Source organism: Brienomyrus brachyistius, chromosome 13 (genome assembly GCF_023856365.1).
Source record: "Brienomyrus brachyistius isolate T26 chromosome 13, BBRACH_0.4, whole genome shotgun sequence".
Lineage (NCBI taxonomy): Eukaryota > Metazoa > Chordata > Actinopteri > Osteoglossiformes > Mormyridae > Brienomyrus > Brienomyrus brachyistius.
This window is the reverse complement of record NC_064545.1, coordinates 22,350-39,247: the sequence shown is the minus strand read 5'-3', so window position 1 is coordinate 39,247 and position 16,898 is coordinate 22,350. Positions and strand designations below refer to the sequence as shown.

Here is a 16,898-nt window from a genome sequence, read left to right as displayed (position 1 = left end):
GCAGCGTAGTGGAGTGTGCAGAGAGCGTCGTTTCTCTGGTCACCTGCGACGAGACGGAAAAAGACACACTAATAAGGTACGGAGAAGACTTTACACTCGTGAGATATTCATTTACTAACTTCGAGCTTAATGCACACCTGTTGGTATTTTCAGAATTGTTCACTAATTGTTCATCGTTCAGAATTGTTCATTGTACCCTGAAACCAATGGGTCCTTTGGTGAATCTGATGTACGTCAGAACGACTCTACTCTTAGCTATGCACCTGACAGATCTGTGATCTCAGGCATAACCTTTGATTTTGCTGCTGTTATCACAGCCATTCCAGAGATTCATGCCAGTGGAGTTAATTTTGCTGTGGTTGTTGCAGCTACAGCAAGCACCAAGTGGTACTTCTCATAGCCTCTCCTACACGGGCTCCTCCTCTGACATATCGCTTGATATCGCAGCATTTAATTTCACAGGGTCTTAGGCACCATTTGATAAGACGCCATATCAAGTGGTGGGATTGACTTCGGCCTGCTTAGCATTCGACGGAACAACTGAGTGGAAATTTATCTTCTCCTGGGTGTGGTGTGACAGTCCTCATAGCAGTGAAAGAAACATTTTGAGCAGGCAGGGAGCAAGCCGTTCCGCTCCGGAACATTCTACAGACCAGTGTGGGAGTGAGGGTGTCCCTGTGACGAATGGGTGTCTTTGTTCCGGGCTGACACACCTATCCCCCACCCCCACAGTACCAAGAGCACTGTCATCTCGGCCCACACATGGCCCAGCTGCCCCCACATGGGGAGCGCAGTGGAAGCGGCTGGAGAAGTGAGCTGGGACGGCCCCCGGGGGGGTACGACCCGCCTGGTAGAGCCCCCAGTCTGCTGTCCCCAACCCACCCAGATATGTGGGACATCAAAGCTCAGGTGAGACAAGAGCACCAGGGCAGGAAATAGAGAACAGAAAACAGCGCGTTTAGCATCGTGGGAGCGATAGAAAGGAAACTCAACCAAAATACGACATACTGTGATTAATTATCAGGCTGGTTATCTTTGGTGCGCCTTAACCTGACCATAGTGCTAACTGGTGGTCATGTTCTGTCAGTCCTCAGCATGGAGCATAGATGGAGCTCATTCAGGGTCTGGGACCTTCTCCACCCGCAGCGGCAGGTCAGTGTGGTCCATCAGCCATCGCTCAGTCTACTCAGTTAACCACTGCTCACATAGGTCAGTATGCTCAGTGAGCATGAACACCAGGAAATTAGCTAGTGGTCACTCTGCCTCAGGTGAATAGTCAGGTTGAGAAAGTTACATGACCCCCATCACCAACCGAGTAGGACGTGCACTACTGCATATTCCTGAATATATAAATTTAGCGTATCATCAATGCGATGTGTTTCAGCTCTCCATACAGGGAGTGTGTGGCAAGTCCTGACATCTCCACAGGAATGAAACGCTGGCAGTCCCTGTCCCGCCTGGGACCGGAGGGCGCCGTGCGGACCCTATGCCCCTCTCCGAGGGCAGACCTGTGGTCCCCGCTGTGTAAGAGTGGGACTTGGAGGGAGACAACTGGGCAGAGGCTGTGTGGGACTCATGGGCGTCTAGACAGCCAGACGGAGCTGCTAGGGCCCAGGGAAGTGCAGCTGCAACACTGCCAGTCCAGCACACAGCTGCTGGAACTCAGACACAAGGTGACTGTCATCGCCTCCCTCAGCCTGTGCTTGGCTCATGTGAGGTTTACTTACACAAAAATGTTCTGAGAACGGAAAGAAAAATAATTGGTTCAGAGAGATAACCAATCAGATTGTATAGGGGGTGGGTCCAAGCAACTAGAGGAGGCGGGATCAACCAGTCAAATGTCTTGGTCCCACCTCTTCTACAATCTAATTAGTTATCTCTCAGAACCAATAATACTTCCTTCTGCCCTCAGAACATTTGTGCTTGAGGATCCATCAGGCAGCAGCCATACACTTCTACTGTTTACATCTCTACAAACTTAGCATCAACATATGGAGCTGTCAAAGCATGCAGCCATCTTCCACAACATTTACATGGTACAGGGTCATAGAACCGGAAGCCAATGTCAGGCAATGCAGCAAACAACCTGGATGTGATTCCAGTCCAGCACACAGACTCACATGCTGTGGGAACACAGAGATACCAGTTCCCAAATACTGCATGTCAGAGAGCGATTGCATAAGGAAACCCATACAAACAGCAGAAACATGGAAATTCCACACACACTGGCATACTAGCATGAGGCTAACATGCTAATTACTGAGCCAGCATGTCACCCGTAGCACACTGACATTCATCTGCCCCTGTCACAGCAGCTGGCGGAGGCACTGAGTGCCCTGGAGCAAGAGAAGGACACAGCAAAGCCAAGTCATGTTGAGGACAGCCCTCGACATAAAGATCTTCAGGAGAAGTGAGTTTGCCATCATACTTGACATACTCAACATCATGCAACTGAATATGAAGCCTGAACGGTGTAATCAGACTTTTCAGGCTATATCATTTTAGTTTCACTGACCACATAAATATTCATATGTTGCCGCAGTATGTTCCCATCAATATCGTCACATATGTCGTGAGTGTGGTAGTGACCAGAAGTTTATCTCTGTCTCTTTCTGTCTTTGGATGGGTCATGCACTGAAGGGTCCAGCAACTGGAGCTAGATATGATGAAGATGAGGATGACTCTGGAGAGGGAGAAGACTGTCCTCCTCAGCCGATCTGTGCCCACAGTGCAGGAAGACATCTATGTATGAGTGACAAATTATCAGACTAACTGTATATTATCCTTTCAATTCAGTCTTTTGCCCTAATAGGACGGGCGTCAGTTTCTAGGAACGACAAGAACTAAATAATTTTTCTTCTGGCATTTATCTGTTATCAAACCTTCAATGTTTTCTGCTGGTAATGTGCTTACAAATTACTCCAACAGACAGGAAGTATAAGGCAGGAAAGGGATGCAAAAAGAGGAAAGGGAATTAATGAATGAATGAAAGTTGCATTTATATAGCACTTTTCAAGACACCCAAAGCGCTTTACAGAACCAACAGAGAGCCATTTTCCCCACCACCACTGTGTGTCACCTGGATGATGCGACGGCAGCCATTCTGCACCAGTATGCTCACCATACAGTAGCTAAGGTGTTGAAGGGGCAGGAGAGAACTCACCAGCTAGATATATGGGGTGATTATGAGGTCAGATCTGATAGGGCCACACTGGGCAATTTAGCCAAGACATCACAGTACCACCCCTACTCCTTAGAAGCATGACCAGGGATCTTTCATGACCTCAGAGATTCAGGACCTTGGTTCTACGTTTCATCCAAAGGACAGCACTACTTTTACAGCACAGTGTCCCCATCACTGCATTGGGGCACTGTGATCCACAAAGACCACCTGCTGGCCACACCAACACCTCTTCCAGCATGTACATTAACCATACCGTGCCTTGGTGAAACCAGATCGTCTCTGGTTTCGTCCACAGGGAAAGCAGCAGCAGGCCGAGAAAGAGCTGAAGGAGGCGAGACCGGCCCTGAGAAAGCTTCAGGGGAAGGTGGCGGCTTTGGAGGAAGAACGGGAGACAGCCCTCCGGCAGGTTCGCCTATCTGAGGAGGTCAGTGTCCCACTGGAGTTTGAACAGACCAGGACATGGTTTCCTGTTGCAGTTCTCCCATAAAGACAGGGTTAGTACCCCCCCGTTGCAGCTCCAGAACAGTGAAGGAGCAGTGGAGTGTGGCCGAAAACACAAGATGAAGTGTGGCTTGGACAAATCACGTCACTGACAGTCAAATGAATGCTGAATTATTACAAGCCTCACTGGAGGTTACGAGCAACATTTGTCATCCTGAATAGTACACATATAATCAAATGGACACTGTGGGAGTAGGTGCTGTCTATACGGCCTGCAAATGGATTTACAGTAAAGACGTCTTTATTAGTGTTGATGGGGAAACCAGGTTCCTGAATGACCTTGGCCACAAAGCTAGACTCCCGACTGACCAAATTGGACTATTAGATATTTGAAAATAACTCAAGGTATTTAAGGCCAGTGTTATATCTCAGGGCTTGGGAATTTTCCCTCCGAATTTTCTATCAGAAAACACCCAAAATCTCCATGGAGAAATCAGCAGATGGATAACACTGGTGCCACCTTGTAATTTCAAACCAAAACACTCAATTGAGCTGGAACTGGGACGGAATATCGCATAAGCATTCCAGAAAGACATAAGTGATGTCATCATCTCTCTCAGTGTCATGTTTTTCACGTCGTGCTGGCACAGCTTTGGCCAAGGTATTCTGTAGCCAACTGAAATGATGTCTCTGTTTGGAAGATACACCGGTAAAAGTCATTCTAACGAGATACCCGTAAAAACTAGAAATCGAACTTGGGGGGTAATTTTAACAGAGCCACCAATATGCATAGTAATGCCAGGTCCATACCCAGAAATAAATTTTGTGGGAGGTCCAGCAATCCTCAGTATATTTTGCCAACAAGGTGAGGGTTCCACCTCCATCACTGGAGGGGGCGGGGGGGGGGGGGGGGGAGGGGGGTCACCATTCCTGGAAAGCAAATTTCAAGGGTGATTCAGATTCATATTTTTACTACCTGACTACGTGCCTGAGTTATGTAGATTCATTACTGCTGAGCACAAACCCATTTCCTTAACCATCAGCATCAACGATCTGAGGAGACAAACCAGATCTGAATGAATTACCTGAATGATCTACATTTACAGCCTGCTTGATGCAGGCTTTCTGAGTAAAACCACATGCATTCTGTCCCACGCAGAGCCGACTGGCAGCTCTGACTGAGATGGAGGGCTTGAACCGGAGGCTAAGCAATTCAGAACAGGCCCAGATCAAGCTCCAGGACCAGCTGAGTGAGGCCCGTGGTCAGCTGGCCCAGGCCGGCCTGGTGAGTGGAGGCCTCAGGGAGACATGACCTTTGACCTTCAGCTCTCAGTCAGCACCACACCACACGACATTCTCTGCTGTTTTAACTCCTCCAGGAGAGAGACCTGCTGTCCTCCAAGGTGGTCAGGCTGGAGGACACTGTGGAGGACCATAAGGTGAAGCTATCAGAGGCCTTGGCTGACAAGGATCGCCTCCTACAGGTGCATTATTAATTTGCATCATTTAATCCTCGGTCCTTTGACAAAACATTACCTTGGAACCCAACCCCCAGACTACTGGCATGCTGCAAGGCTCCTGTCCACGTCTGGGCCCCTCAAACATTCAGGGCGTCTCCCCCACAGCACTGCTGGCTGGAACCTGCCTAAACTACTGTACCATTTACTACATGTACAACTTACTTACAATAAAAATTTGAAGTGTTATTGCAGTACAACTGTATTTAATAGCCCAGGGAGTAGGAACCAGGGGGAATTGGGGGGGACGTGTACCCCCTAGTATTTATTTTGGCCACCTAAAAAATAGACCTTTACATTCGAGTTATTAAGTTGTGTCCCACCCCCAATGTCAAACTCCTATGCCCTAGTTTATAGACATTTATGCGGTAAGATATGTTTGTGAAGCAATTTTAGGATGCAGGAATTATTCAAAGGCACAACAGCAAAGCCCAATCCATGAGACGGACGTGCAGTAATGCTGTTGCACAGCGCGCACTTTCATGCGGCACAACGCTGCTACGTCGATGCAGGAGAAGGCTGAACTCCACTGGCGGGCGCAGAGCCTGGAGCTGCAGCTGGACAGTGCCCAGAAGAGCAGGGAGGCCTTCAGTGGCGAGCTTGGTGAGCTCCACAGAGATCTAGCGGACGCCAGGGCCCAGGCCAAGCGCAAGGAGGAGGAGGCGGCGCAGATGCAGGAGGAGCTGCGGAGGAATGAGCAGGTGGGCCAGGAGCTCCAGCTGATGTGGCAAAAACAGGAGGTCATCATGCCCACTACAACCGTGGGACCATCACGTTAAACCAGGGGTCTCCAACTCCAGTCCTGGAGAGCTACTATCCAGTAGGTTTTCTATCTTACCTGGCTTCTGGTATTTACCTGAGAACTGTTGTGGTTCATCAGAAGCCAGGTAAGATAGAAAACCTACTGGATAGTAGCTCTCCAGGACTGGAGTTGGAGACCCCTGTGTTAATCCCACAGAAGAACCAGATTATACCTAGAATATCCATATGTAACTGTGAGTTAAATATTCATTAAGTCAGCAGTTCTCTGCTGCTTTAGTCTTGCAACCCTTAGTCATTAAGTCATGGCCCAAATTTTTAACCTAATTTATTTAACAATAAATAGTAAGTAGAACATGGTTCAGTAACAGTAGCACAGTGCCTTCATCAGAAAGGCGGCCCTTCAAAAATAAGCCCAAGATCAGAAATTAAAATCAAAATTATGTTTTTAACCGAACCCTCTAGGACCCAATGAAAATGCTCCCATGACCTAATAAAATTGTGGACTAGGTCATCTCAGGAGTGGTCAATAAATCAATTTCCGTAAACATTTATACATTAGCGCAATGAATATGATGATATTCTATGTTTCACCTGCAAGCTGAAGGAGGGTCTGATGGTGGAGCTCGCAGAGGAGAGACGGAGGCTGCAAGTGGAGTCAGCGAGGTTGCGGGAGCTGGAAGCGGAGAGGCCGCTCCACACAGATCGGATCGCAGCCCTGGAGAAGGAGAAATCGCAGCTGGCCAGCCAGATGGGGGCACTGCAAGCTGCTGCCCGGCAGGGGGGCCAGGAAGTGACAGCACTGAGAGGGAGGTGTGAGGAGCTCAGGTCAGAGCCTGGCTGTGCAGCCTGGGGCTCTACACTCCCCTGGAACCCATACAGCTGTGGTAGATGATCATAAATTGAAATTAGCCAATGATATGTGTTGAGTTGATGACGACAGGGAGAGGGCACTATGGGGGCCAATCAGCTGAAGCCAGTGCCCCCATGGCCCCGACCCCGACACCACCTAGAAATATTTCAATATTAAAGTCTCCCAGAATTTAATTCTTAGTTGCTAATGTGATCATGCATTGTTAGCCACTCTGGTCTATTTTAATTTGATGGTCCCTGGTTAGATCACTTAGGGCAGTGTTTCCCAACCCGCTCCTCAGGGACCCCCCAGACAGTCCATGTTTTTGTTCCTCCCCAGCTGCCTGCTAGGCAGTCCACATTTTTGCTCCCTGAAGGGAGATAAGAGGGAGCAAAAACATGGACTATCTGTGGGTCCCAGAGGACTGATTTAGTGTGCTGGGAGGAGGACGGATGAAGGAGGACAGACAAACTGTTATGCAATATCTGTTTGCTGGGGTTAACAGAAAATGCCAGACTAGTAGGAATATGCACAGAGTCTGTGAGGTAGTGGTCTGGGGAAATGTGTGGTAAGACCCAAAGAAACCCAGAAGTGTGGAAAAAACATAAAAACTATTTCAGTCTGACTAGTGCAGCAGATGTCAGTGGCACAAAAAATGTGTGTGTATTTGATAGAACTGTCCTGACGGGGAGCCTTGTTTCGGATAAGTATGCTGCCCTCAACTATAAATAATTTTCCAAGTTTCAATTTAGCTGACAATTTATTTTGCTGTGGGTAATGACCGAAGGGACATGCTCCCAGTGCAAATCCAGCTTCTCCACAGCATTACCGGGTTCACTCTCCATGACGGGGCGAGATCGAGAGGAATCAGCCTGGGGGGGGGGAGTCGCTCGGGGATATATAAGGATGCCATCTTTAAAGAGAGCTTTTCTGAGCTTGTCCCATTGGCCAGGGGCCCCAAGGCTGACCTGAAACCAGCCGGAGAGATTATATCTCAGGGCTTGGGAATGTCTAGGGATGACTCAAAATGAGCTGGAGTCCGAGGGCCGTGGAATAAGATGCCCGGTCTGACCTGCTGGGCTGGCTGCCATTGAGACTCTTAACAGGAGAAGCAGAGAGAAAGTGGTGGTGATGGATTTATTTTGCAATATGGGACAGCGCATCATTTTCCCAGCATCATTGTTCCCGATTTGACTGAGAACTCATTTAATCATCGCTTAAGTCTTTGACGGAGTCCCGTCTCTGTAATTCTGCAGCTGCGCAGACGGCAGAGAGCATATGGCCACAACAAGGGCTGCTTCTCCGGTCCGTCTGCAGAGACATTGCGAGATAGGTAAACACCGGCATCTGCCGCAGCTGCGCCGACGCTGACAGCGCCGGTGCTCCTGCACTCACCTCTCCAGCTGCAGGCTGCGCGTCCAGACTTCCAAAGCATGTCCCCAGCGTAACCTCCCTGTCGTATGCGCATCTGAATTCCATTAACTTTTCATTTTGTATCGCGTCAAGTTTTATCATGTCGCCTGGCATGAGAGCAAAGCAGAGACGACGGATTAGGCAAGGAGATCATGCATTACCAAGGATTTATACATTTCATTTTGGGATGAGTAGGGAGGTTAGTGCCCTTGGGATTTCTAAGGGGACTGATCACTGCCAGAACTTTTTGTAGAGCCTCTGTAAAGCCCATTAGCTATATAATTATTTGTGGGAGCGCAGTGACTCATAACTGGTATTGTATGAGTCACATTGTTTTGCATTAAAACAGAAACAAGGCCAGACTCTGTCTTTTTTATAGGTAACAATTCCAGATTTTTTCCAGGTACTGTGGTTTATTTATAGCCTATAAGGTGAAGATATTCCATGAGCAGAAATCCTGAGACATGCTGCGTTGTCACTTTGTAAACAGGAAATCCTGCAATGCTCTTCACCAAGAAAATAAGGAGCTGCTGAGTCAGTGTCAAAGCCTGGATGCCAGAATTCTGGACAAGGAGGCGGAGCTCCGGAGGAAGGGGGAGGAGCATAAGCGGATTGACGCAGAGATGGCAGAAGAGCTGGAGAACCTGCGTCGAGTGGGGTCACAGTGGAAGGGGAGGTGGAGTGAGGTGGTTAAGGCATTGCAGGCCTCCCAGGAAGCGCTAGAGGGCGCCAAGGAGCAACAACACCACTGCCATCACCCTGCAGACACGGTACGACCCGGTTAAGAGATGAGCGAAGGGCTTAATGTTTGAACAGTCTGCCTGAAGAATGAGGTTTTGTAAAAAAAAAAATTCTGTGATAGGGGCTGCAAGCGGGTTTTGGGTACCTGGGGTCTCGGCTGTCATTCTGCACATGCATTTCACACGGACGGTGTTGTCTGTCCTGTTTTAGTTGAAAAAGGAGCTGGCACAGCTGGCTGCGGAGGTGGAGAAACTTCAGAGCGAGGCAGAGAGTAACCAGTGAGTGGCTGACGTTTAAGCTGCGAAGTTCCTAACATGTAAATTAGTGCTTAGGGGCACCTGCACCCTGAACACTGCAAAACTTTGTTGATTTCGCCACTGTTTTGGAGAATTTTAATTCTCCAAAGACAGGCCTGCGCAGTACGGGTGCCTATTTTTGCTCCTGTGCGGCTTACAGGAAGGAGATTCAAACCCTGTCGTGGCAGAAGGCAGAAGCAGAAGCAGAACTCAGCATGGTCAAAGTAAGGTAGAACAGGAATTTGTACCTCATAGATGTTTTAGGCACCATTTCAGTTGTGATGTATGCAAATACCAGACATGAGCCAACATCCTCTGTAGCTGTACCGGCCGGCTACCTGCATGTGATTCCCCGTGTATCCACCAGGGGGAAGGTGGCGCTCCAGGCAGGGTGGAGCTGGATGCCTGCAGACGGCAGCTGGAGCTTGAAAGGAGCAGAAACCGGAAGCTTTTGCAAAGACTGACGGGAACCAGCGTAAGGAAGTAGCACAAATTCCCAATCATGCTCAGATAGTGCAGCATCCCTCACACAGCAAAGGAGTGCATGATTACACCAGACGGACACACAGACTGATATATTAATCCATCAATACTGTACAAAAATATTCTTTAGCAATCAGCTGTTAGCAGCCTGCCAGGTTAAAAAAAAAAGACCAAGAATGAGATAAAGCAATAACGATAAACAGCAATAACGATAAAGGAGCCGCAGGTCTTCACTCTATGGTGGTGTGCCACTTAACTTTACTTACAAAGACAAAATGAGACTGATTAAATAATATCTACAGGCTAATTAACTCCCTGCTGAGCGGTGAGGGTGGGGAGGACGATTAATCAACGGCATTAAGCCCCACGTGTGGCGCGGTAAACAGGAAACAGTAAAATGCTTAGAAGTGTCACTTCCTGTTTATCAGCCGCCGTCATTTCCATGCAGGCATGAGTAATGGGAATCCTCCCAGGTTTAAAGTCCCCCCTTATTAATGCCACCCCCTCCCTGCCTCCAATTCCAACGAGCGACAAAATGTTTGTGGTAGATTCACATCATCCATGTCCTTCATAACGGATCATCTCTCAGCGCGGCGACTTTTTTCTTCCCTTCTGCTTGCTTTCAGGGGCCATTGGAGGGACGGACGGGTGCGTTTTTGCTGAGATACCCAATGTGAGTCGGGAGCTAGAGATTCCTACACTCCGCCTGGTTTCGTAACATGTTTCATAATACTAGAGTAATTGCATTCAGATTCCTCTCATGTTTCCGCGCTGTCGGGCCATTAACTGCATGGAAACTAGACCCAAATGTGAGCCATTATTTCAGAAGAGAAATCCAAAATCGTGAGTGGGCGATGTGTGCAGTAATGTGATCGTGTCACCCACACTAGTGTTTACGACCCCAGCAGTATTAAACTTAAATGGAAAAGAAGTTTTGGGAGATTATAAGACTTTATAGGACAGCCTTGGTCTAGACCTGTTGTTTTGTATAAATGTCATCTGCAGTAACACTCACTATTCAAGACGCTGTTATCCTTTGGATGAATTTAAAACTTGTGCATGGAGCTGACACTGTGATTTAGCTTCAGTCTGGGTGAAAGTTATGACAAAATTCAAGAGATAATGCAATATATTCCTCTTCATAGATTGTGACTGCAGTAAGTTTGTATCATGGTGACTCTGATTGCCTTTAGAGAGAGTGATTCTGATTCTACCGAGACTGGTCAGGGGGTGAGACACCTGGGTAAGTTCTCACTACAAAGATCAGAACTGTATCGCTCAAAGGTAAAATATATACTAATGACAACAGAATGACATCTACCGTACCCCTCCGACCAATCAGAATAAGTGTGCTAGAGTAACCTGTGATTGGAGAGCTTGGAGGTAATTATTAGGTGTCTGGATTGTCAGGCCAGTGTTTCCCTGACAAAAATGGGGGTGGGGGGGTCTGCCTTCTACATCTGACTTACACGTGTTCAAAGCCAGTCATCCAACTACGAAGCTGACGCGGTGCCAGTAGACAGATCCAATTCAAAACTCCCAATGTGGCTGGAATTCAGAAGGAAATTGGCCAAAAACGATAAAGCTGTTTCAGATCGATTCATCCGTCACATCACAATTACTGCATACAACAGTAATATTTTTTCATGTTAAGATCTTATTATCAACATCAGTTACCACAGAGCTTTGGATGGTTCTTGCAGTGCAAAAATAAATAGTGACTTGTTTTGGAAAAAAAGGAAAAAAAAAACTACAAGCTCCTTTCTGATCTATGATCAGATTTCCCAGCCTTAGTCCTAAAATTAACCTATAAACAGGTCTTGGGTCTGCAAATACTTATGAATACACTCAACCAATCGAAAACGCCAAACCACAGATGCTTAATTTAAAATTCACCCACACGTCCAATCAGATTTATGCAGTAGGCATTGATTAGTACTGTGTTCTTGATCATAGTGTTAATTAAACCTGATACAGGGTCGTGACTGAGCTGGCCTGGTAAAAATTGGGTCGCGGTGCAAAAAAGGTTGAGAACCACTGATCTAAGTCATATCCAGTTGAACTGAATTTAGTTGTATTTGAATCAAATCGTATTGAATCAAAGTGTATCAAATTGTCGTTTTTTGTATTGTATTGTACGTATGCGTATAGTGCAAAGATGCATAATGTATAGTTTGAGTTAATGAAGGCCTGGGCCATCCTTTGCAGGAGGTGCTGGCTTCGTGTGGCCTCTGATTGAGCCTTTATTCGTCATAGCTTCTCCTCCAGCTACCTCAGAGGGAAGGACTTACAGATACTCCTCTCAAAGTGAGTGCCCACTGGCTGCGGGTTCCTGCATCCGAGTGTTGGAGCACCGACCTGGCTTGCCATGTGGAGACCCCGGGTGTAGAAAGCAGGAACGCAAAGCAAATGCACTTTGCTTTTGACAGAAAGTGGGAGATGTTTATAATCAAAACCAGTGGTTTGTGCATCAAGAGATATTTCAGCTTTACCTGAAAGGTGAGATCATGGGTGGGGGGCAGAAACGAAAGCTGTGTCACCTCAGGCCAGGAAATTTGGACCGAAGGGCTGCACTTGGAAGACTTGGATAGGACTCATTCATGATATGTTTGGAAGGAAGAGAAGCCAGGACTCCCGATCCATAGGGAGATAGCAGATCTAGCTATTTAGACTCTGGTATAATTCATTGCTGCCAGATATTAAATTCACATAGCTGGGCCACATCACAGTATACAGGCCGGCTTTACCAAACTTTAGAATGACTAGGGCCTAAATTTATGTCAGTTTAACAATATTCAGTCCTCAATAACTGACAGTTTCACATAATGGCTAGAATTGCCAACAGATGTTTTGTGTGTTTAAACCATAAGGGAAAAACTAATTCATATTGCCTTGTAAACTTAGTAGGACTTCTGTTAATTTGCCTTTGTGATTGATGCAATAAAGCCGAGACTGTGTTTTACTCTGGATTAAAATTAGTTTAGTTCAGATTCTGCATCAACACAAAAGGAAGTTATAAGTCAACTCATGAGTCAACGGCCATTAAAACGTCAACTCCGGTTGGGAAATATCACTGTTTCCGTAGCTTTGCAGCTTTTCATTTTTTTTTTGGTCTGCAGATGATGCAGCTGTTCAGATGCAGGAGAAAGGAACAGAGACGGAGTAAGTGCCTGATGCTTTCGAGCTTTTGATGGTCTGTGAACCATACGCCAGGGTATGGAGATTCACGTCTAAACAGGTTCCTCCCTCAGAGTCTGAAGATGTTTAGTGGGCATCTGAGATGGTGATGTACAGGCTTAACAGAAACAATGCAGGCTTGGTGGCACATCTATTTCCACTTTCCCTGATCAGGGTTGTGGGCCTGGAATCCATCTCAGGCAACACAGGATATTAGGTGGCATGTGTGTCATGACAGCGATTTACCTTGAATAGTGTCCATGTGAAGGGATCGCTGGAGGGGCAGCAACTCTGTTTTTCATATTATCTGTCTTTTCCAGTTCTTCCAGTCCTCCCATGGAGCAGGCGCAGTGGTCCACTGCCACACGGGCGCCAGAATCCCCCTCAAACCTCCAGGAACCGGTCCAGACCTTAAGGGAGGCAAGTCTTCAGATTTCATCTTTCGTCCTTGAATAAAAGGCAAACCATCCTGATTTGTTTCTCCTTTAGGTCAATAGAATCTGAAATCACATGGACTGAATTTGTAGCCTGAGAGACAGAAGAAGTGTTTTCATTTAACGTCGCAAATCACCATGGCACGTCAGGAAGTGCTCAGAGGAGTCAAGTCACTGTTTTTATGCTCATTATCAGAATCTTGGCTGTTCCAATTATTTCCATGTTTGTGATGTTGTCGTTTGTATATGATGATGCATAAGGACTGTCTTTATGGTAGTAGTCTGGTGACCCCAGTGTCTCTGGGCCTGTGTCCTCCTAGACCTCCCTGGAGGAGGTGGATGGAGAGCTGAGCCAAGTTCAGGAGGAAATACAGGAAGTATGGAACGTGCCACGGTTGCAAGTTGGGGACGTGGAGGAGCAGCAGGGAGAGTTGCTGTCACCAGGGGGGCAGGTGGGTGACCTCAGTGGCACAGAAACGTCCCAGCAGCCTCATTTCGGCCCCTGTAAGCATCATGTCTCCTTCCAGGTGTCCCAGAAAAGTAGGGAGGTGCACAGATTGGAACAGCAGCTGACAGAGCAGGAGCACAAGCTAGAGGAGAAGTATGAAGCCTTCATGTCCTCCTCTCTACTGTAGACTGTCATGTCACAGACTTACTATGCTGCTTAGGGATATTGACTTGTGACTAACACCCTGCAGGCTGAAATCTGAAGGCAGGAAACTAGATTAGGTCTAGATTATATGGAGAAGAGGATATACACTGAAGCTTTGCTCAGTGTTGTTTTGAAAAGGTGTGTATGCCTCTGTTTGACAGGGAACAAGCTTTGAAGAATCTCGAAAGACTGAGAGATACAGAGCAGGCAGAATCCCAGAGCCAGATCACCTCCCTGGAGTTAAAGGTACCAACTCCCCCCTCCCCGAAACATGGGTTGATCTCCACTCTCCTTGCTCTGATTAATCCAGGAGAGGTCTGGCTCTAACACCCAAAGTGATGCTGAGTGCTCTCGCTTACACTTTATGTGCTGCAGGTGGCAGAACTGAAGGAGCAGATGCAGAGGGCTGGAAGTGTGGGACGTACCAATTGCTCCAAGCTAGAGTCTACAGGATCAGGTGAGATGCAGGCAGCAAAGCTACTGCTAACCCCCTCTAGTGGATGTATAAAAAGCCGGCTGCAGTTATTGCATGCTGCCTCTCCTTCAGTTAGCAGCTACTGTCACCCAGAGCCACTTACTAAGGTGGAGTGCAAAAGCGAATTCGGCGCATTATTACAGGCAAACACAAAAATAACAGAATCACTGCACTGTGATGGTCTTAAAATGAACCCAGCTGGATTCAGCAAAATTGTTAACGTATATAGTTACAGAGAGCGACACAGGAACTGTGCATTTGCCGCCAGAGGGGGACCTGGCAGTGCAGGGACTGCAACAGGTATGTTGGGGTCAGAATTTCTGCTCTGGGGGGGGGGGGGGGGGGGGTCCCATCTCACTCAGCACCCTCTCTTCTTCACAGGACAGAAGACGGAGCGGATCCCCCGATATCAGGAGGGAGATCCGGCCGAAGTACATCGACCATGACAACCAGATGCGGCTGGTCACTGAGCAGGTAGAAACAGCAGGTGGCGGAGCGGTTAAAGGGGCTCGCTGAAGGTCAAACGGCCGCAGGCTCAAACCCCACAAGGCTGCTGTAAACCTGAGAACTGTACACTTGGTGATTTCACTCCAGAAACTATACCTTTACAACTATATGACATGCAAGCCACCTGGCGCCTCTGTGTCCCCAAAGCATTAACGATGGATAGCAACAAAAAGTTCTTATTTAAATGATGTCACACATTAAAGGGGCTTATGATGTCATCAGCCTTTGGCTACTGTGACAGCGGTATGAATTAATAATGAACTATAACGTTATCCTTGTGACCCAGACCAGGATAAGCAGGTAGAAGATGAACGGTACTGGGTCATTTGCTGATCTGACCATTGCGACACAAGGACATTTACAAAATTACACCTTGTTAGGATCCTGCGCAAAACAATACAGTGTGTCCTACAGAGCACTTTGATCTCGTGCGGCTCCTGATTGTGATCTGGATCTGCTTTCCAGCTGAAAAGTCTGTTCCGGGAGAGGGAGCAGCTGGGATGGGTGAACGACACATCGGCACGGAAGCGGAGAGAAAGTCGATCACTACAGGACCGGGCTACGAAATCGAAGCTAATCAAGGTATGACCCAGAAACGCAGAACACTCACCTGAACTCGAGCACCAGGTGTTGCCTGGGGCTACTTTACGTTCACCCAGGCATCTCGGTCCAAGAAACAGCATAACACCCAAACCAGGCAATAAAGGGGGTTTCTAATACACCGTTTAACTGTTCTTATCAAGAAATGTTTTCTTGTACTATTTTCTTGATTAACTGTCACTTTGATTCAGCACCATACATGTAACCAGATGATTTACTGGAGTAATTCAAGTAAAGTTAAAACATACAACAGCAAGATAGTAGAACAGAACTATATTTACATTTATAGACAACTCTTAGTTTTAAGAACTTTAACGACCCAGTCGCCTGTTGCTTCTTTGTTTTAGCTTAAAATTCATATTGTGCCTAAACATGTTGTTTCCTTTGCAACAGAATGTTTTAGAAACAATACAGAGCCAAAACACAGAGGAACAGGAGCTTCTTCGGGAGAAGGGGCGCCTACAAAGGGCAGTGCTGAGTGGTGCAATATTGGACCAGCAGGGGGAGCCAGAACCGCAGGAACAAACAGCTCAACATAAAATGGGCTCTAAGCAAGACTAAAGTGAAGTTCTTAGGTTCAGACTATACCGATGCAGCATTATCAAATAATTAGGTCTGAGGACAAACGGCCAATCAGATTTAAAGACGGTATTAAGTCCTGTACCAAAGCCCAATGTGCATGCTGTCATTGAGTTGGAAACGTGAGCTTAAATGGTGCCACATAGGCGACTCTAGGTTTTCCCCCTAGGGAATGCAAGATGAGAGCTCAACTAGTAATTCATCCAAATAAATACATTTGTAAAAATAAAAATAAAAAATGTAAATACGTTTACATTTAAATTATTATTACACGTGGATATGATTAACACAGCCCATACATTCAAATATAATTTTACAATATAATTTAGTTTTATAGATCTTATGTTCAAATAGCATTTCAGTTGGCCACGAGGGGGCGCAATTGCACCCCCGGTAAAATCACCTGTGTCGTGTCGCCAACGTGCATCTCACAAACAGGCCAGATGGAGAAGCCGATTGGTACATTTCCAGTATTATGCATTTTTTCCCATAATATCGTTAAAAATGTATGCACACTGGAAGCTAGTTAGAGACACGCTTTGTTTTGCACATTGTACTTTGTGCAATTCAGACTTTCCAGTCGTCTACGGCACATCCGGGTGTCCAGGAAGCTGTGTGATGCCCAAACCAGGAGTTCACCAGGCGATAATGAAAGACATGTCGGAGTTAATTACAGATGTCCATCTCATTCAGTGACTGTCTACCATATAATATTATTTAAAATTATGTTAATATGCATTACGTTTGGTTTTTAAAATCCTTCACTGTGCGTACTGATGGTCTTACG

The 16,898-nt window shown here is 46.8% G+C and overlaps 1 protein-coding gene across 1 annotated transcript; it reads left to right on the top strand.

The window, feature by feature from the left end:
* On the top strand, window positions 1–16,360 carry LOC125706850 (myosin-7B-like). The gene is made up of 28 exons (XM_048973693.1): window positions 1–76; window positions 733–909; window positions 1,088–1,152; window positions 1,385–1,673; window positions 2,313–2,410; window positions 2,641–2,746; window positions 3,480–3,608; window positions 4,785–4,910; window positions 5,005–5,109; window positions 5,655–5,843; window positions 6,503–6,729; window positions 8,658–8,937; window positions 9,119–9,186; window positions 9,365–9,428; window positions 9,572–9,679; window positions 10,314–10,360; window positions 10,881–10,930; window positions 11,896–11,994; window positions 12,807–12,849; window positions 13,185–13,284; window positions 13,619–13,750; window positions 13,826–13,899; window positions 14,112–14,196; window positions 14,326–14,407; window positions 14,655–14,725; window positions 14,807–14,899; window positions 15,398–15,514; window positions 15,926–16,360. Exons 2-28 carry the CDS (start codon window positions 763–765, stop codon window positions 16,091–16,093), a joined length of 3,162 nt encoding a protein of 1,053 aa, XP_048829650.1. The 5' UTR covers window positions 1–76; window positions 733–762; the 3' UTR covers window positions 16,094–16,360.
* The last annotated feature ends 538 nt before the right edge of the window (window positions 16,361–16,898 follow it).

Coding starts and splice junctions, on each gene's coding strand:
- LOC125706850 (XM_048973693.1), top strand. CDS start 763: ATGGCCCAGCTGCCCCCACATGGGGAGCGCAGTGGAAGCGGCTGGAGA. Junction 2,411..2,640: donor CATAAAGATCTTCAGGAGAA/GTGAGTTTGCCA, acceptor CATGCACTGAAG/GGTCCAGCAACTGGAGCTAG. Junction 3,609..4,784: donor AGGTTCGCCTATCTGAGGAG/GTCAGTGTCCCA, acceptor TGTCCCACGCAG/AGCCGACTGGCAGCTCTGAC.